This window comes from Oncorhynchus tshawytscha, linkage group LG05 (assembly GCF_018296145.1).
Source record: "Oncorhynchus tshawytscha isolate Ot180627B linkage group LG05, Otsh_v2.0, whole genome shotgun sequence".
NCBI lineage: Eukaryota > Metazoa > Chordata > Actinopteri > Salmoniformes > Salmonidae > Oncorhynchus > Oncorhynchus tshawytscha.
In genome coordinates, this window is record NC_056433.1 from 64,691,706 (window position 1) to 64,712,025 (window position 20,320).

The following is a 20,320-nucleotide window of genomic DNA, read 5'->3' on the forward strand; positions in this document are numbered from 1 at the left end:
ATCGTTTGTTGCGACTTAGACAGGATGGCGTAAGAGTTGTTGTGTGTTCTTTTGTGTTTTGATGTTGAGCCGTTGCTGGACAAAGTGATGTTACAGGATATCTTATATACTCTAGGAACTTTTGTGCCGAATACATTACGTTGTTACAGGTGTCAAGCTTATGGGCATGTGGAAGCAGTGTGTAGGAGGAGGTTCCTAGGTGTTAGAAGTGTGCAGAAGGGCATGAGACAAAGGAATGTGTAACATTGGGGAAAGTAGTGGTATGTGTTAATTAAACGGGTGCCCATGGGGCTGGGGATCAGAAATGTCCAGTGTGAGAGAGGGAGGTGGAGGTTTCCAGGGTTAGAGTAGCACAGATGTTGTAGTATGGTGAGGCAGTGAAGAAAGTAGAGGAAGATGGGTCAAGGGGGAGGGATCCTGAGAGGAGTGGTGTGAGTAGTAGATCTGTACCAGTATAGAGGGATAGGCCAACAAGTCATTTCAGGCTGTTGGCCTGAGATAGGACTATATATAGTTAAATAGTGGAGTTGGGTGGTGAGTGAGTAGTGTCAGATGGTAGAGTATTTGTTTATTTATTTGAATTATTTATTTATTTATTTTCAAGCAATGCATAAGGGAAGTATACTCCAGTCTAGTAAGTGGCAGTAATGCAACATTTATTGGATGTCAACCACCGTTAAACCTCCTCAAAGAAGAAGACTGGGCACGCTTCTTTACGTGTGACGTCTACACTCAGGTTTTGCGTAAGGCAATCGCCTTCTGATTTCAACAGCTTCCCTGCTTTGAGGCAGAAAGCTTGGAGGTCATTTTTGAAGTTTCCCCTGTTACACATGCACATAACCTCGAAACAATGGTGTAGCACATTTTTCTCCGTACCTCAATTTCTTTTCTAGTCATGTCACAAACGTCAATGGGATTCACTGATCAACAACAACAAGGGGCTCAGGTACAGTAACAAGCTAACAGTAGCTAGCTAACCGCTAGTTAGCTTTCTGCGGATTAGCTTGCTAGTTAAAGTAAAATGGCTTACCAAACAAACAGTTTTCCCAAGCTAGCTACAACAGCACTTTCTAGTCGCTAACTCAAACATGAGTAATTAGCAAGTTAATCAAGTAGTACTGTAGTAATACTATCGTCGATAACGCTACTACGCGATGCAAAGTATTTAGTTAGCATTTCAACCACTCCACTCACTACAGTAGACGACTGGCGTATGTAGTGCAGTGGAAAAGTAGAACACGACAGAGTTGAGTTTAATCTGTTATGTATATGTTATCTAGCTAATTACAATTGCTACATTTCTGTACCCTCTATAACAGAGTCAAGTTGGGGCACCCTACATTCCCACGGAGGAGGAGAAGAGAGTGTTTCGGGAATGCAACCAAGAGAGCTTTTGGTACAGATGTAAGTCATGCTACAACATAAGGATGTGTTCCAAATAGCACCCTATTCCCAAGCCCTAATCATGACTCTGTTTCATTACACGTAAGTCATTGGACGAAGGCGTCTTCTGTACAGGGAGTTTTAAGAGCGTGACGCTCTGTCTAAAAATTATCACGCATTGCTTGCAATATGTTTCTGGAAGCATGAAAGCCCATTTATGCTTGCTCTGGCAATGCGATATGGAAGGTCCATACCAAGCATTTGACACAACCGCGGTGCCTCCGGATGCTTGTAGAGGCCAAATCAGCTGCGTACTGCATTGCGTCACAAATGTTGTAACGATGCAGAGGGATCCGTAATAGAGTTCTGCTACCTGACTCGACAGTCCCCGACATTATAAATGGGGTTAAGGCTAGGTATCACTGAATTGATCACTAACGTTCTGAAGCTGAGCTGCATTTACGGCCTCTGCAGAAGTCAAGGCATTCATGCTTCGCGGAGCAGCGCAGAGCTGTTGTGAAGAAAGTTGTTGTTTATTCAGTAACTCGCACCCCCACTTACCGTCAACCAATCATGTAAATGCAGAGCTATACAGAGCCCGTGACATTTTTAAACAATTTTGGAGGCACACAGCGATGTGGTACGGCACTCAATATGGACTCTGTATGCCTCCGGAGGCTCCGCAATTGTGTCACACCCTCCATACTCAGCCTCCTACCACATTCTTGGATCAAGCCTATTTTGGCTTTAAGATCATAACATGGTGTCAGAAGTGCTTAAAACGTCAAATATAAAAAATATAAACGCAACATGGCACAATTTCTAAGGTTTTGCTGAGTTACAGTTCATATAAGTGTAACCGTTTTTTGACTTTACGTCCGTCCCCTCGCCCCGACTTGGTCGCGAACCAGGGACGCTCTGCACACGTCAACAGTCACTCTCGAAGCATCGTTACCCATCGCTCCACAAAAGCCTCGGCCCTTGCAGAGCAAGGGGAACCACCACTTCAAGGTCTCAGAGCAAGTGACGTCACCGATTGAAACGCCACTAGCGCGCACCACCGCTAACTAGCTAGCCATTTCACATCGGCTACATAAGGAAATCAGCCAATTGAATTAATTAGGCCCTAATCTATCAATTTCACATGACTGGGCATGGGTACAGCCATGGGTGGACCTGGCTCCCAAGTGGGTGGCGGATGTAGAGGTCCTGGAATACGACTTTCCCGAAGCGGATCCTTTGTTCGGACCACCACCCAGGACATTGGATCTCATCCCGGAGGCTGACCCAAAACAATGTCACCGCAGGAGAGGTAGATGGTGGATGTAATTAGGGCTAGGGTTGCCTTCCAGAGACATCAGAGATTGTAACATTCTTTGTTTCACGGAACCATGACTCTCTCGGGATATGTTGTCGGAGTCGGTACAGCCAACTGGTTTCTTCATGTCTCGCGCCGACAGAAACATCTCTCTGGTAAGAAGGGCGGGGGTGTGCTTCATGATTAATGACTCAGAACAACATACAGGAACTCAGCTCCTTTTGTTCACCTCACCTAGAATTCCTTACAATCAAATGCCGACCACATTATCTCCCAAAATAATGTTAGTTACGGCCGTGTATTACACCCCCTCAAGCAGATGTCTCCACAGCCCTCAAGGAACTTCGCTGGAATCTATGTAAACTGCAAACCATATATCCTGAGGCTGCATGTATTGTAGCTGGGGATTTTAACAAAGCTAATTTGAGAACAAGGCTACCTAAATTCTATCAGCACATTAACTGTAGCACTCGTGCGAGCAATACACTGACCTCCGCAATGCATACAAGGACCTCCCTTCGACAAATCTGACCACGACTCCATTTTGCTCCTAATGTCCTATAGGCAGAAACTCAAACAGGATATACCTGCAACTAGAACCATTAAACACTGGTCTGCTCAATCGGAATCTATGCTTCAAGATTGTTTTGATCATGCGGACTGGAAAATGTTCCGGGAAGCCTCTGAGAATAACATTGATTTATACGCTGACTTGGTGAGTGAGTTTATAAGGAAGTGCATTGAAATGTTGTATCCACTGTGACTATGAAAACCTACCCTAACCAGAAACCGTGGATAGATGGCGGCATTTGCGCAAAACTGAAAGCGCAAACCACTGCATTCAACTATGGAAAGTTGTCTGGGGATATGGCAGAATATAAACAGTGTAGTTATTCCTTCCAAGGCAATCAAACAAGCGAAATGTCAGTTTAGGAACAAAGTGGAGTCATAATTCAACGGCTCAGTCACAAGACATATGTGGTAGGGTCTACAGACAATTACGGACTACAAAAAGAAAACCAGCCACGTCACGGACACCGTCTTGCTTCCAGACAAACTAAACACATTCTTTGCCCGCTTTGAGGATAATACAGTCCCACTGACGCGGCCTGCTACCAAGGACTACTCCGTGGCCAATGTGAGTAAGACATTTAAACGTGTTAACCCTTGCAAGGCTGCTGGTTCAGACTGCATTTCCTCAGAGCATGTGCAGACCAGCTGGCTGGTGTGTTTACGGACATATACAATCGCTCCCTATCTCAGTCTGCTGTCCCCACATGCTTCAAGATGGCCACCATTGTTCCTGTACCCAAGAAGGCAAAGGTAACTGAACTAAATGACTATCACCCCATAGCACTCACTTCTGTCATCATGAAGTGCTTTGAGAGACTAGTCAAGGATCATATCACCTTCACCTTACCTGCCACCCTAGACCCACTTCAGTTTGCCAACAGCCCCAACATGTCCAAAGACAATGCAATCGCCTGCACACTGCCCTATCCCTACTGGACAAAAGGAATACCTATGTAAGAATGCTGTTCATTAACTACAGCTCAGCATTCAACACCATAGTACCCTCCAAGCTCATCATTAAGCTTGAGGCCCTGGGTCTCAACCCCGCCCTGTGCAATTGGGTCCTAGACTTCCTGACTTCCTGACTGACTGGAAACAACCTCTCCACTTCGCTGATCCTCAACATTGGTGCATGCTCAGCCCCCTCCTGTACTCCCTGTTCACCCATGACTGTGTGGCCATGCACGACTCCAACTCACTCATGAAGTTTGCAGACGACACAACAGTAGTGGGCTTGATTACCAACAACAACGAGACAGCCTACAGGGAGGAGGTGAGGGCTCTCGGAGTGTGGTGTCAGGAAAACCCCCTCTCACTCACCGTCAACAAAACAAAGGAGATGATCATAGACTTCAGGAAACAGTAGAGGGCGCACCCTCCCCATCCACAGGACCACAGTGGAGAAGGTGGAAAGCTTCAAGTTCCTCAGCGTACACATCACGGACAAACTGAAATGGTCCACCCACACAGACAGTGTGGTGAAAAATGCGCAACAGCACCTCTTCAACCTCAGGAAGCTGAAGAAATTTGGCTTATCACCTAAAACCCTCACTAACTTTTACAGGTGCACAATTGAGAGAATCCTGTCAGGCTGTATCACGGCAACTGCACCACCCCCAACCGCAGGGCTCTCTAAAGGTTGGTGCAGTCTGCACAACGCATCACCGGGGGCAAACTACCTGCCCTCCAGGACACCTACAGCACCCGATGTCCCAGGAAGGACAAAAAGATCATCAAGGACATCAACCACCCGAGCCACTGCCTGTTCACCCCGCTATCATCCAGAAGGCTACGTCCGTACAGGTGCGTCAAAGCTGGGACAGAGAGACTGAAAAACAGCTTCTATCTCAAGACCATCAGATTGTTAAATAGCCATCACTAGCACAGAGAGGCTGCTGGCTACATACAGATTTGAAATCATTGGCCACTTTAATAAATGGATCACTAGTCACTTTAAATAATAGCACTTTAATGTTTACATATTACATTACTCATATGTATATACTGTATTTTATACCATCTATTGCATCTTGCCTATGCCGCTCGGCCATCTCTCATCCATATAATTATATGTACGTATTCTTATTCCATCCTTTTTACATTTGTGTGTATACGGTAGTTGTTGTGGAATTGTTAGATTACTTGTTAGATATTACTTCCCTGTCGGAACTAGAAGCACAAGCATTTCGCTACACTCACATTAACATCTGCTAACCATGTGTATGTGACCAATAAAATTGTATTTGATTCAGAAATGAACATGACATCTTTGGCAAAAGCTCTGGGGGACAGTTCCTGTAGCCAGCATGCCAATTGCATGCTCCCTTATGTTGAGAAAATGTAGTGTGTGACACAACTGCACATTTTAGTGGCCTTTCATCGGTCCGAGCACAAGGTGCTTCTGTATATATAAAACGGAAGAGATTATTTCCCCCAAACATTTGCTTGAGTTTTGTCGGAGTTTAGAGTGACCAAAAGTAGCTAATGGCTCTCTCTTGTCTTTGTTCATTGAGCAGAGCCAGAGATACTTTTTAAGGATATGGTCATCTCCATTGGAATATACTTTTTAAGGATATGGTCATCTCCATTGGAATATACTTTTTAAGGATATGGTCATCTCTGTTTTAATAGTATTAACGCCCATCGTGTTTGTCGTCCATGCACGTCAATGGACCGCGCGGTGCACGCAGGGTGATTCTGTGACACAGAGCTCTCCTTCAAGGAGGGAATGGGAGTCAATTAGGCGCTATCTCAAAAATCCAACATCTACCATGCATTTCTTAAACAAGAAATAGAACATTACACATTTTCGCAAGATGTGAAATAATTCATCTGGGATCTGTTTTATTGTATAGTTTTGGAATTGTGACATTACGTACTTTCGAGGAAAATAGACATTTCTCAACTAATACCGATTTTGAGAAGGGATTATATGACGATTAGTTTAGCGACCGTGTGACGCAGCATGACAACATGAACGTGATTGGTCAACAGTCTGTGGGGCGTTATGCGTTCTTCCATTCATGGTCCAGTGGGATTCCTTTCTCTAATATCTCTGGTTCGCTGCCATAGCAATGGAATATGAGATTTCTTTGCCTTCAGTCATCGAAGTAGGTAGTGATGCTTGCTAGCCAGCTAACAACGAGTTGATCCGTGTTGTGAGTAGGAAACGGCGTGTGTTCGCATTTGGAACGTAACTGCGCCTATACTGTATTTAGCTACAAAAATAACAAACGTGTGTTTTCCGAGCCACTTCTGATACCATGTTTCTGTACGATATGTTGGATAAAGGAATAAAGACAGACACCAATGTCAGGTTCAATAGCCTTGTTTGTGCATTGTACAAATCCCTACGACTGGAGTCCGGGGAACAGTCCGGCTAGTCAATTTACCTATCGACTCCGTAACAAGTTGCTAAGCGCAGCGATCGTGTGACAGGAAGGAACAGTTAATGGATTTACTAACGGAGGAAGTCCATAATAATTTCGGCTTTTGGGCAGGGCCGAGCCTTAAATTTGGCAGAAGCAATCGGGCCTGTGTTGGGCAGGGCAGAGCCTGAACGTAGCGAGTGTGGCTAAAATAAGTATGAATGCTCATACTTCTGCGGAGGCAGCCTCGCAGTAAATGTTGTACAGCCACTGCAGATGTCGTATTGACCATGCAGAATCGTTAACGCCTCAACTCGTTCAAATTACCCATAAATACTCGGATGTCATACATTTCAATGGAGACGTCCACAACGGAATGAATGCGCAACGCCCTCTTGCGGTTGAAGGCTCCGTCGCGAGACAGACACTGCATACTTAATTGTTTTCTGACTTTGCTTCGTCTTCAGCTCAGCCAGTCTGCCAAAGAGCAGGGAGTTAAAACAGAGAAGATAAATGTGGTTTTCGGTGATGGCTTAATGGTATAGTTAGTAACTTGTAAACAGTTACCCATAACAATAAGTGAGTACTATTTGAATAGTAATGTTAAATAATACACATTTGCTGTTAAGCTAATTATATTATGACTGTTGCCTTCCATTATAAGGTTGATGGTAATTACATTTATGATATGTTAGGTGGAGAGGTTGGTAGCTACAATGCTATGTTCAACCTAGCCTAGCTTTTAGCTATCTGCTCTGCAAGCTAGCTTGACTTCATTAGATAAACAAGTTGAGGAAAAAGTAACTAAAGAAAACATTTATCATCTGAGACAATATATTTATCCTGTCTTGAATGAAAAGGTCATTTTGCAATCTCCCAAAATAAATGATCTCTGACAAGACAGGCTCTCCATCTTGCATTACAAACACTACACTTCTCGGTTCAGTAGCTGGGCAAGACGTGAAGATGACGTACAGTAGGGCGTAATGAAATGCGTCACGATGTGAACGGGTCAACTTTCTAGAAGTATTAGACCAGAACCAAGATACTGTTATGAGTCTAAGTTTGAAACGAGAAAGCTATTTTGTAGTTTTACATTGTGCCCGTTGCCTACACAAAAATGTAGAAAACCATGGTTATTTTAATTTGTTTTTCAAACCACTCAGCATATAGGTCATCACTAGAAAATTATGCAATTTTTCAGCGCTAATGTTAAGGGTGTAGCACTAGACAGGTGTGTTCAATATTTCAACTTGTGCGGTGTGGTGGTGCAAACGGAAGTACACACAGACTCCAACAAGCTAGCGTTTAGCGATTTGAAAAGCGAAGCACATGTGCGTCAAGTATGGAAAATGTTGGCTAGACATCCGGCAAAACAAAACATATATGCAATTGGTGGACACGGTATGACATGTTTACCAGACCACGCATTTGTGACGCATATCTGGGGTGTATTCATTACGCTGATTATGTTGCAAAACATTTCTTAAACAGAAAGGAACGGGGAGGGACTTAGCGGAATTTCTCCAATAGAAACTCTTGTTTTAGTGTCAATTTTTGGGGGGCTAATGATTACACCCAGGGGTTAAATTGGTCCGAGTCCGACACAACACCTGTGATCCAAATGAGAGCCAGGTGGAGCTAAGACCAGGTACCTTTTTGTTATTTGAATTATCTAATGAAACATTTTTGTCCAGATTTAATTTTCCACAGCCAACAGCACATGTAAGCAATGGCAAAAAAAAATAAACGTAATAGTTTACCTGTTTAATTGTTCAGCATGTCACATTCTATGCGAGAAAATAATATTCCTCTTGAGGCGCTTTCAAATTACAAGTGCCTTACAGGGAGAGAAATGTGCCTGCCCAGTCATTGTAGCCTACAACATTCTTATTGCAGTTGCGGGAGAAACACCTTTTAAAGTAGTCTTGATGGCCACTGTTAAAAGAGGATCACTGAGTTTTCTAGTGTTACTAGGCTACACTTTTTTCTCAAATCCAAGTAATGAGTAAAATGCACTGTTTTAGAACCGGAGTTTTTAGCAGCAACATGGTTTATACGCTTTCCGGGTGCCAATGGCATTATGTGCATAGGGACAGTGCTGGCCCTAGCCTTTTGGCGAGCAAAACGTTTTGGTGGTCCCCCTCTTGACGGATAGGAGAGAGAGACTTGGTTTATAAAGAACATTTCTTGCAATTCTACACATTTTGTCATGATTTATGCCATGTTAATCTGATATCAGAGTGAGAATGACAAAATCAATGGGGGCCCACTGGAGGGCAGGGCCCCTGGGAACGTAAAGTTTGTGGACAATAAGGCTGAACATTGAATGTTGTATGTATTCTGCCATGATTACAAGTTTATACTAATCTAGCAATAAAAAAGTGTTAGCTGAAATGGCTAATTCAGTGACTGTCATTGACTGACATAAGAGAAAAACAGCTGTTGCACAACCAGATTTTGAAATTGCATGTTGTTCATTCTACTACTCTAACTACCTCCTAATATATATATATATATATACACACACATACACAGTGGCAAGAAAAGTATGTGAACCCTTTGGAATTACCTGGATTTCTGCATAAGTTGGTCATCAAATTTGATCAGATTTTTATCTAAGTCACAAAAATAGACAAACATAGTGTGCTTAAACTAATAACACACACATGATTGTATTTTTCTTGTCTATGTTGAATGCCACATTTAAACATTCACAGTGTAGGTTGGAAAAAGTATGTGAACCCCTAGGCTAATGATGTCTCCAAAAGCTAATTGGACTCCAGCTAACCTGGAGTCCAATCAATGAGATGAGATACTGGTTAGAGCTGCTTTGCCCCATAAAAAACACTCACAAAATTTGAGTTTGATCTTCACAAGAAGCATTGCCTGATGTGAACCATGCCTTGAACAAAAGAGATCTCAGACCCAAGATTAAGCATTTTTGACTTGCATAAAGCTCGAAAGGGTTACAAAAGTATCTATAAAAGCCTTGATGTTCATCAGTCCACGGCAAGACAAATTGTCTATAAATGGAGAAAATTCAGCACTCTTGCTACTCTCCCTAGGAGTGGCCATCCTGCAAAGAATCCTAGACTTACAGAAATATCTCAAACATGCTGACGTCTCTGTTGATGAGTCTACGATACATAATTCTTTTGGTGTTCTATGTTCATGGGAGGACAACACGGAAGAAGCCACTGCTGTCCAAAAAAAAACATTGCTCCACGTCTGAAGTTTGCAAAAGTGCACCTGGATGTTCCACAGCGCTACTGGCAAAATATTCTGTGGACAGATGAAACTACAGTTCAAATCAAATCAAATTTTATTTGTCACATACACATGGTTAGCAGATGTTAATGCGAGTGTAGCGAAATGCTTGTAAGTTGAGTTGTTTGGAAGGAACACACACCACTATGTGGAGAAAAAAAGGCACAGAACACCAACATCAAAACCTCATCCCAAAGTATGGTGGAGGGAGCATCAGCCTCAGCTTGCTATCATTGACGGAAAAATTAATTACTAAGTTTATCAAGACATTTTGCAGGAGAATGTTATGCTTTCTCTCCACCTATTGAAGCTAAACAGAAGTTGGGTGATGCAACAGGACAACGAGCCAAAACACAAGTAAATCAACAACAGAATGGCTTCAACAGAAGAAAATATGCCTTCTGTAGGGGCCCAGTCAGAGTCCTGACCCGATTGAGATGCTGTGGCATGACCTCGAAAGCAGTTCACACCAGACATCCCAAGAATATTGCTGAACTGAAACAGTTTTGTAAAGAGGAACGGTCCAAAATTCCTCCTGACCGTTGTGCAGGTCTGATCTGCAACTACAGAAAACATTTGGTTGACGTTATTGCTGCCAAAGGAGGGTCAACCAGTTATTAAATCCAGGAGTTCACATACTTTCTCCACCCTGCATTGTGAATGTTTACACGGTGTGTTCAATAAAGACATGAAGACATAGAATTGTTTGTGTGTTATTAGTTTAAGCAGACTGTTTGTCTATTGTTGTGACCTAGATGAAGATCAGATCAAATTTGATGACCAATTTATGCAGAAATCCAGGTATTTCCAAATGGTTCCCATACCTTTTCTTGCCACTGTGTACTGTACTGGTCAAATGTTTTCGAACACCTATTTATTCAAGAGTTTTTCTTTATTTTTACTATTTTAAACATTGTAGAATAATAGTGAAGACTGTGATGTGCTTTTTGTCAGTATATATTTAGGCTAGTACATTATATCATCCCCTCAGCTGAGCCCACCAACTACAGACCTTCCAAATCCTAATTTAACCACTGATTACACCCCAGGTTTACCCCTTCTGTTTCCCTCTGATTTCTCATTTACTCAAGTTTGTAGCTACTGAAGTGTTATGAGCATGCATTGTTGAAATAAAGAGTTATAAGGATGTATAGATTCTGTATGCACTAATGACATTATGTATTCACAGCCCTTCCATTAACTGCTGTGGCAGTGTCTGTAGCTCAAGCACTCGTTATGAAAGGTACGTTTAATGCTCAGTCCAGTGAGATTGTAATTCAAATATCAGCCTCTAATGCCTTTCATTGGGTTAGAAAGTAAAGTCAATCTCTCCCTTTCAGGAGTCCTTGCACCCTCACCACGATTTGGTTCCCTGCCTAAAGTAGCTAGTAAGTGAAGGCTTAATATGAGGCTTTTCAGTGTCCTGCTGGAATTCAAAATGTGTATGTATATGTACCAGTGTCATGTCTATGGGAATATTCACTTTTGTGTGCGTGGTGTCTATTTTCAGTTGCTGGTCTGTTTGGATACATTGGCGGGAAGATCTCCTACACAAAGATATGTCAGGAGAAGTTCAAAAATCTGGAGAATTCCCCATTGGGTGAAGCCCTAAGACAAGGACAACGTCATATCCCTCAACAGTTAGTATTGCATCTAATCTCCTTTCCCCATTGTGGTAACTGGTTATTGTTTTGACATCTTACCAAGTTACATTTTCATTGGAACCAGGTTTGCTCCTCAGAACCCATCAGAGTTGGGAGATCCTAACCAGGCTTTTTTTGAACAAGCCTCCCAGTCAGTGGCGGAACCTCGCACCCAAGCAGACTCCTTCAGCTACCCTAGTGACTTCTCCTATAGTGATCAGAGTGCTCTGTTGAGCCCTCCCCTCAGTGAGTCTGACCCCACAGGAGCTGCAGCTGATGTCAACCAACCAGGTACGGACATCAGGATTTGCATGTTGTTATTACAGACATGGATAATACTCTCTCACTCATCCTTGTTTTATTCTCAGAATTGTCTTCAAGATGAATGTTATTTAGTTGAAGTAAAGAGAGCATTTGAGAACATTATCTCACTTTTGAATCAGCTGTGGTTGGAATTCTACAGATTTTGTATTGGCCCTGGCCGGACGCCTTGAATAGCAGTTTTCTCTGAAAGGTTTCCTCCCCTCACTGCCTTTTTAGTCCCTCCTTACTTGGATGATGAGACTCCCAAAAAGAGACCAACCCTGTACGAGGACCTACGAAGCAGAAACCGTGAGAACTACGAGGTTACCCTGACCCAAAAGGCAGACATTCTGCTCAAGTCCCCGGCTGAAACACCTGTTCTGAAGAGAGATGGTGATTCATGCCCCACAGAGATCTGTTGTTATTGGGACTATTTACATATGGTGCTTACAATGGGGGTATGATTATTCAGTGTCAACAACAGTGCTCACATACTTGGACATCAGTGTATTTGGCGAGAGCAGGGGGTCTGTATCAAGGAACATGCTAAGATACGCTAACATTTGCTTTTTAGTTTGTAGCAATAATTAGCCATGCAGGCTGCCTCACATCCAGCCGTGATTGGGAGTCCCATAGGGCGGCGCACAATTGGCACAGCGTCGCCCAGGTTTGGCCGGGGTAGTCATTGTAAATAAGATTTTTTCTTAACTGACTTGCCTAGTTAAATAAATGTTTTTTTAAATGTAGCCTTTTATAATTGTTGAATTAAACAAACACAATATTCCGGGTTCATTAGTGAACTACATTGCATAGACATACAGTACCAGTCAAAAGTTTTGTCACACCTACTCATTCCAGGGTTTTTCTTTATTTTTACTATTTTCTACATTGTAGAATAATAGTGAAGACATCAAAACTAACACATATGGAATCATGTAGTAAACCAAACAGTGTTAAATAAATAAAAAATAATTTTTATATTTGAGATTCTTCAAAGTAGCCACCCTTTGCCTTGATGACAGCTTTGCACACGCTTGGCGTTCTCTCAACTTGCTGCACTTGGAATGCTTTTCCAACAGTCTTGAAGGAGTTTCCACATATGCTGAGCCCTTGTTGGCTGCTTTGCCTTTACTCTGCGGTCCAACTCATCCCAAACCATCTCAGATGGGTTGAGGTCGGGTGATTGTGGAGGCCAGGTCATCTGATGCAGCACTCCTCCTTGGTCAAATAGCCCTTACACAGCCTGGAGGTGTGTTGGGTCATTGTCCTGTTGAAAAACAAATGATAGTCACACAAAGTGCAAACCAGATGGGATGGCGTATTGCTACAGAATGCTGTGGTAGCCATGCTGGTTGTGTGCCTTGAATTCTAAATAAATCCCAGACAGTGTCAACAGCAAAGCACTCCCACACCATCACACCTCCTCCTCCATGCTTCAAGGTGGGAACCACACATGCGGAGATCATCGGTTCACCTACTCTGTGTCTCACAAAGACACTGCAGTTGGAACCAAAAATCTCAAATTTGGACTCATCAGACTGAAGGACAGATTTCCACCAGCCTAATGCCCATTGCTCGTGTTTCTTGGTTCAAGCAAGTCACTCCTTATTGGTGTCCTTTAGTAGTGGTTTCTTTGCAGCAATTTGACCATGAAGGCCTGATTCACGCAGTCTCCTCTGAACAGTTGATGTTGAGATGTCTGTTACTTGAACTCTGTGAAGCATTTATTTGGGCTGCCATTTCTGAGGCTGGTAACTCTCACGAACTTATCCTCAGCAGCTGAGGTAACTCTGGTTCTTCCTTTCCTGTGGCGGTCCTCATGAGCCAGTTTCATCATAGCGCTTGATGGTTTTTGCGACTGCACTTGAAGAACTTTTAAAATTCTTGACATTTTCTGCATTGACTGACCATGTCTTTAAAGTAATGATGGACTGTCACTTCTCTTTGCTTGTTTGAGCTGTTCTTGCCATAATATGGACTTGGTCTTTTACCAAATAGGGTTATCTTCTGTTTCTACCCCTACCTTGTCACAACATAACTGATTTCCTCAAACACATTATGAAGGAAAAAAATTACACTAACTTTTAACAAAGCACACCTGTTCATTGAAATGCATTCCAGGTGACTACCTCATGAAGCTGGTTAAGATAATGGCTCCCTAGTGGCGCAGCGGTTTAAGGCACTGCATCTCAGTGCTTGAGGCATCACTACTGACACCCTGGTTCGATTCCATGCTGTATCACAACCGGCTGTGATTGGGAGTCCCATAGGGTGGTGCTCAATTGGCCCAGCATCGTCCGTGTTTGGCCGGTGTAGGCCGTCATTGTAAATAAGAATTTGTTCTTAACTGACTTGTGTAGTTAAATCAAAAAATATATAAATCAATTTTTTTTAAATCCCGAGTGCGTGCAAAGCTGTCATCAAGGCAAAGGGTGGCTACTTTGAAGAATCTCAAATATAACATTTTGATGTAACTTTTTTTGGTTACTACATGATTCCGTATGTGTTATTTCGTAGTTTTGATGTCTTCACTATTATACAATGTAGAAAATAGTAAAAATAAAGAAACTCTGGAATGAGTAGGTGTCCAAATGTTTTGACTGGGACTGTATGTCTGATTCTCTGTATGGTTATTTTGTCTCCACAGTGAAAAAGAACCAATATGGAGATGCATGGGACGAGTGAAGAGTCTGCTTCAGGAGCCAGTGATCAGCTGCTGCACCAGGAGGAGAAGGCAAGAGGGCACATGTAGTATACACAAGACCTCTGCTTTTTATGCAATCATGCTATAGAAATCTGAAAAACACGTTTGATGTTTCCGAAGTGATAAATACAAAATCATATATTGTCAAAAGGTTAACATGAATAGGAGCTTTCTAGAATTGTCCAATGCAGTTGAATGCAGCCAACAAGCTTACCAATAGCTTGTGTATCAGTGGAGGCTGCTGAGGGGAGGACTGCTCATAATAATGGCTGGAATGGAGTCAATCGAATGGTATCAAACACGTCTCCATTCCAGCCGTTATACTTCATTTCCAGCCATTATTATGAGCCATCCTCCTATCAGCAGCCTTCGCTGCTATGTTTCCATCCTGTCATTTTAGCATTGTAACTGGGTCTTATTCAAATGTGAATGTTCAGTATTACCAGTGAGCTCATACTATTTTGAAGGTTTATCTGTAAGTCCTAAATGAATATAATTGAATATGTCCATTTGGTGTTATCTGGACCGTATCTGGCATCAGATTATTGCGTTGAGGGTGGCAGATCAGATTATAATGCTATATGATGTAAAAGCAGAATGTTGAGGGCCTCTTTGAAGACCATCTTAGCACAGGTGGACATCTGAAGGTTTAGTTTGGCAGGGTGTTGTCTCAGTAATAATGGATAGGTCCCCTTGTTTTTTCCCAGCGGTGTCAAAAGTAACATAAAACAAAGGCTCCGTTGACTGAGATGTCCTCCAGGACCAAGCTTACCCAGATTCTCTGGTCTGTTGACTTTTCAGCAAGGTGTGGCGCAGACATAAAAAAAATAGCACTGTGTAACACGTATCTCTTTCCTTCTGTTTATGTTTTGTCAAACAACTGTGTTGATTATTAAATCATAGCCAAATTGGTTTCGGTGTGCCGGCTGTAGTCATCTCTCATTTATGCTCTATACCAGGGATCATCAACTAGATTCAGCCCCGGGCCAATTATTATTATTTTTTCTTGAGATGATGGTCAGGGGGCCGGAACATAATCACAAGTAATTTGCTTGCAGACTGTAAGAACCCCAAACTGACTAAAACATACTAATTGCAAACCTAGCTTACATTTGTATAAAATCACAACTACTGTATCACTATGCGTGAGAATACTTTGGAACTGATTTCCAAAATGTAATTCCCTTAGAGCTGATTTGCTGGTGTTTTTAGTCTTAAGCCCCCCAAAATAATAATCAAATATGTATTTTTTGCTCTAAAAACTTGAGGGGCCAAGTCAAATCACCCACGGGTCTACAGTTGGGGGACTTTATACTGTATGCTAGCTTTGTTTGGTTGACTGACTGACTTACAACCACATGCATGCCAAAGTAGAAGTTGGCCCAAGTGATTTTCTCTCATAGACTACTTATGACCCAGAGTCTCATGCAAACCGCGCACCAATACATTAAATAACATGCCCCAAGGGCCTCTGATCGTTCTGTCTCTGCTGGAGTATGAATTGGAGGGGTGTTAACTTTCATAATAAAAAGAATATGGCACAGCCATCTCAGATCTTTTGAACAATGCTGTGATGGCTGTCCCTCGGCAGTGACTGCTACATGTTGTCATCCTGAATACACACAAACCTCAACAACACAAATCATCAAGGTATTTAACTCAGGTAAAAACGCAATCTTTATTTTTGGTAGAACTTTTACAAAATCATTAGTTCATGTCCATTTGCAATGCATCGCCTGAATTGGACTCCAAGGTTTGTAAAACATACTTGGGGGAGAACAGACAAGGATCATTAGAATTGAGTACACAAACTTTGGGTGTAGACAGTGTGCGTGTTTTAGCTTTGCACACCCTCTATTGGTGCAGCAGGGGCTTGCTGTTGCTTACACTCTTCACACACGTGGTGGCAGTATCTAAAAGAGGCAGAGAAACCTGTTAATGTTAACTCGCCAACCGCTTTAGTATAATCTCGGAAACCCATAACTAAAATCTTAAGTGATTACATTAGATGCTATGTTACGTGTGTCTGTCCACGAGAGATTAAGCTTTAGTATCACTCACACCAACATGCAATAAATACAATTCTTATGCTAGTGCCTTAACTTGAACCTAAAAGATAACCCACTGGCATGATAAGGTTTAAGCCACATAGCTGGTATATATCTCCCTGTTACATAATCCCTTCAGAAAAAAAGACTACCATGGGCAACAGAAGTGACAAAGTCCTCAGCTCTACTCACCTGTGTCCTGGGCCAGAACCACGCCCTCCAAATGGGCCGGGTCCAAAACCATATTCAGATTCTGGACCAAAGACGGGCCCAAATCTCTGGAACTTATTTCTGCAGGTTGTAACATACGAAGCCTTCCCCACTGCATAACCAAGGACACCAGCCGCTGAAGGGACAAGATCATTGGTCATAAACATGTTAAAACTCTGTAATATAGGTTGTCTAGTTGCCACTTTTGGAATGTCCAAAGGAGTCTATCCCCTTTTTATGAATCAGTGTTTATCTAGCAGCTGCGCATTTGCCACTGAGTAGGGAGCAGCAACTGAGTCCAATAGTCCCATCAGTACTGAGACAGATGTGTAACTAAGTCACCATAGAAACCAGGTTTCCCCAAACACAAGTATGGGAAACACACATAATAAAACCTGCTGGACAGAACCCTCTACTTTCACTTATGGGCTCACAGCTCACCTGCTAGTTTTGGGAATGGGCCAAGTCTCTTTGATGCACTCCAAACTCCTGCAACAAAATATTATACAATTATTCAGTGCATGTTTGTTTATGATGTTAAACCTGAACCTTGATTTAAGCTATGACTAATGTTATGTGAGTGTCTTACCTTTGTAGATGAGCCCCCCAGTGACAGCCATGCTTCCCAGAGAGAGGGGAAGAGCTGAGAGGAACATGAGAACAGAGGTTAGTAGTTGTACCAATTTACAGCAGCCGGAATCAATCAAACCTGCACTACAATAACCCCACACTGAGGACAAATCAACTTGTTCCTGTGGTGCGAAGATATTGTTAAAATCAAAGGGAGTCCTGTTTTTTCCTGTTTACACCACTTAGTTAGAATGTGCAGTAGTGTGACACGGAAACACTTGTTTTCTAACGTAGTGGGTTTCATTTTCAGCTTTATTTATATCATGCCTTTTCACTGAGCTTCTGTAATGGAGCTCATTAACCCCTCTGGTGACCGATGGTCAAAGAACAAAGCATTAAAAAAAGGTTTAAAGTCCTCTTCCGAAGTAACGCTTTGAATAGAGGCCCATCATCAATCGCCAACGGCATACTCAGATGGGGCAATTTTTTAGCTCTGGGACAGGATTTGGAGGCAGACGGTAGAATTTGAAAACATGCCATAGCCAGGGAAAGGGGCCTGATTAAAGGGCCACTAACTTATATGACTCCTACTAATGGGTTTGCTGTTTACAAATACGCACTACCTACCTGGAAATGGCGAGCAAGCCACAGAGGGTCTAGCATCAATGGAGTTTCTTTGAGAAATAACAAGCTTTTTGCAGTGAATGTGTAATTGCTTGGATTAAAAAGTTCAGCACCCTTGGTCAATACCTCTATACCAGAAGCTCTCTTCCTTGCAATCCTTCCAGATTTGTCTCACGTCGTCTCTGTGGATGTGTCGATCTCCATGTTGACACTGGGACACACCAGACAGGTCAGAGATTGGAGGTCACCCACACCATACAGTTCACTAATCATGTCCGAGAATTGTGTGTGCGTGTTTCACCTTCTTCCATGGGGTGGCTCCCTCTGCCTTCACTGTTACTGTTTTCTCAAGGGTTTCAGAGCTCATGATGTCAAGTGTTTGAAAGAATCTCTTATTTGCTCAAATACTCTGCTCAACTTTTCACTTGGACCTGAATTACCTATGGTCTTCGTTGCTACTCCTTTCGCTTTACTCTCGTATTTTCCTCGTCTACAAAGCCTCTCTCACTCCTCCCTTTTTGAGTAAACACTAAAGAGGCCCTGCCCACCAAAAGGTCTGTTGAAAAAGCCTTTAATACAGATACTGGAAAATCTCTCTCTCGCTTGCTCACACACACACACAAACTCACACACATTTATATGTTATAATGCCATGATGCAATTGGACAGAAACCTCCAATTCATGAAAATCCCTGAGTCATTCAACTCACCTTTGAACATGTTTCTTTACCCCAGCCAGTATAAAACAGCATGATAAATGGATGTTTCTTGTTCTTGTTCTGCATCTGTGAGGTGGGGCAGATATTTATTAATCTAATCACTCTGTGAAAGAGAGTCAACATTCTTTAAATATATAAAATAAGAGCAAGTTATGTGGTCTATAGTGTAATTCATCCCCATTCAAATATCTTAAGTTATTTTGCATATACTAGTGCTCTCTAGTCTCATCTCATGTAGTTAGTTGTCTAATTAAGTGTTTCATCAAATCTATTAGTCACATGCGCCAAATATAACAGGTGTAGACCTTACAGTGAAATGCTTACTGACAAGCCCCTAAACAACAATGCAGTTAAAAGTTGTGAAAAAAGAAGAATAAGAAATAAAAGTAACAAATAAATAAAGAGCAGCAGTAAAACAACAATAGCGAGGCTATATACAGCGCGTACCGGTACAGGGCCAATGTGTTGGGGCACTGGTTGGCCGAGGTAATTGAGGTAATAGTTATTAAATCAAATCAAACTTTATTTGTCATATGCGCTGAATAATGTTACAAATAAATTGAGCTTTATTCATTTTAATTATGTAATTAGGCTAAATAAGCGTTGTGCATGATAAAATTATTATGCTTGTCAAATGTTGCAGAAGCATGGGGTACTAGAATAACATTTTAAATTTGAGACAAAAAAACAACTAATTCAGATGGGGCACAATAAATAAAAACACACCCTACAATAAGTTTTCTGTGTAACCAATTGTATTTTAGAACCGACACGTACTGAACAAAAATATAAACGCAACATGTAAAGTGTTGGTTTCATGAGCTGAAATAAAAGATACCAGAAATGTTCCATACACACAAAAAGTATATTTCTGTTTAACATCCCTGTTAGTGAGCATTTCTCATTTGCCAGGATAATCCACCTGACAGGTTTGGCCTATCAAAAAGCAGATTAAACAGAATGATCATTACACAGGTGCACCTTGTGCTGGGGACAAAAGCCCACTCTAAAATGTGCACACAACACAATGCCACCGATGTGTCAAGTTTTGAGTGAGTGCAATTAGCATGTTGACTGCAGGAATGTCCACCAGAGGTGTTGCCAGAGAATGGAATGTTAATTTCTCTACCATAAGCCTCCAACATTGTTTTTAGAGAATTTTGCAGTACATCCAATCACAACTGCAGACCACGTGTAACCACGGCAGCCCAGGATCTCCACATCTGGCTTCTTTACTTGCAGGATCGTCTGAGACCAGCCACCCAGACAGCTTATGAAACTGAGGAGTATTTCTGTCTGTAATAAAGCTATTTTGTGGGGGAAAACTCATTCAGATTGGCTGGGCCTGGCTCCCCAGTGGGTGGGCCTACTTTATTACAGCCTGGCATGCAATAAACGCTACCCCGGTTCACCAGGGGCATTCATAGAATCCTCTCACTGATTATGTTGATCGTTTCCTAGCTAATGAACCACAGCGGTGGGATGGTCTGGTTTGGAACTTTGACCTGTCACGTTCATCCAAAGGAGCTTCTTAATTCTTTGTCTACAGCTGTCCTAAATGACACCAGAGACAGCCTATCATGAAGG

The 20,320-nt window shown here is 42.2% G+C and overlaps 2 protein-coding genes across 2 annotated transcripts; one reads left to right on the forward strand and one right to left on the reverse strand.

Annotated features, from left to right (window-relative positions):
• Positions 1–737: 737 nt before the first annotated feature.
• On the forward strand, positions 738–15,474 carry ociad1 (OCIA domain containing 1). The gene is made up of 8 exons (XM_024421871.2): positions 738–946; positions 1,320–1,404; positions 11,102–11,155; positions 11,253–11,300; positions 11,423–11,552; positions 11,641–11,846; positions 12,096–12,251; positions 14,506–15,474. The coding sequence occupies exons 1-8, from the start codon at positions 896–898 to the stop codon at positions 14,541–14,543; spliced, it is 768 nt and encodes a 255-aa protein (XP_024277639.1). The 5' UTR covers positions 738–895; the 3' UTR covers positions 14,544–15,474.
• A 747-nt stretch (positions 15,475–16,221) lies between these two features.
• Positions 16,222–18,531, reverse strand: ociad2 (OCIA domain containing 2). Its single transcript, XM_024421872.2, has 6 exons — positions 18,316–18,531; positions 18,141–18,225; positions 17,410–17,463; positions 17,262–17,309; positions 16,803–16,956; positions 16,222–16,475 (listed from the first exon to the last, which is right to left on the reverse strand). Exons 1-6 carry the CDS (start codon positions 18,379–18,381, stop codon positions 16,400–16,402), a joined length of 483 nt encoding a protein of 160 aa, XP_024277640.1. The 5' UTR covers positions 18,382–18,531; the 3' UTR covers positions 16,222–16,399.
• Between the last annotated feature and the right edge of the window lie 1,789 nt (positions 18,532–20,320).

Coding starts and splice junctions, on each gene's coding strand:
- ociad1 (XM_024421871.2), top strand. CDS start 896: ATGTCACAAACGTCAATGGGATTCACTGATCAACAACAACAAGGGGCT. Junction 1,405..11,101: donor AGAGAGCTTTTGGTACAGAT/GTAAGTCATGCT, acceptor ATGTATTCACAG/CCCTTCCATTAACTGCTGTG. Junction 12,252..14,505: donor ACCTGTTCTGAAGAGAGATG/GTGATTCATGCC, acceptor TTGTCTCCACAG/TGAAAAAGAACCAATATGGA.
- ociad2 (XM_024421872.2), bottom strand. CDS start 18,381: ATGAGCTCTGAAACCCTTGAGAAAACAGTAACAGTGAAGGCAGAGGGA. Junction 17,464..18,140: donor AGAGAGCTTCTGGTATAGAG/GTATTGACCAAG, acceptor TGTTCCTCTCAG/CTCTTCCCCTCTCTCTGGGA. Junction 16,476..16,802: donor GGTTCTGGCCCAGGACACAG/GTGAGTAGAGCT, acceptor TGCCTCTTTTAG/ATACTGCCACCACGTGTGTG.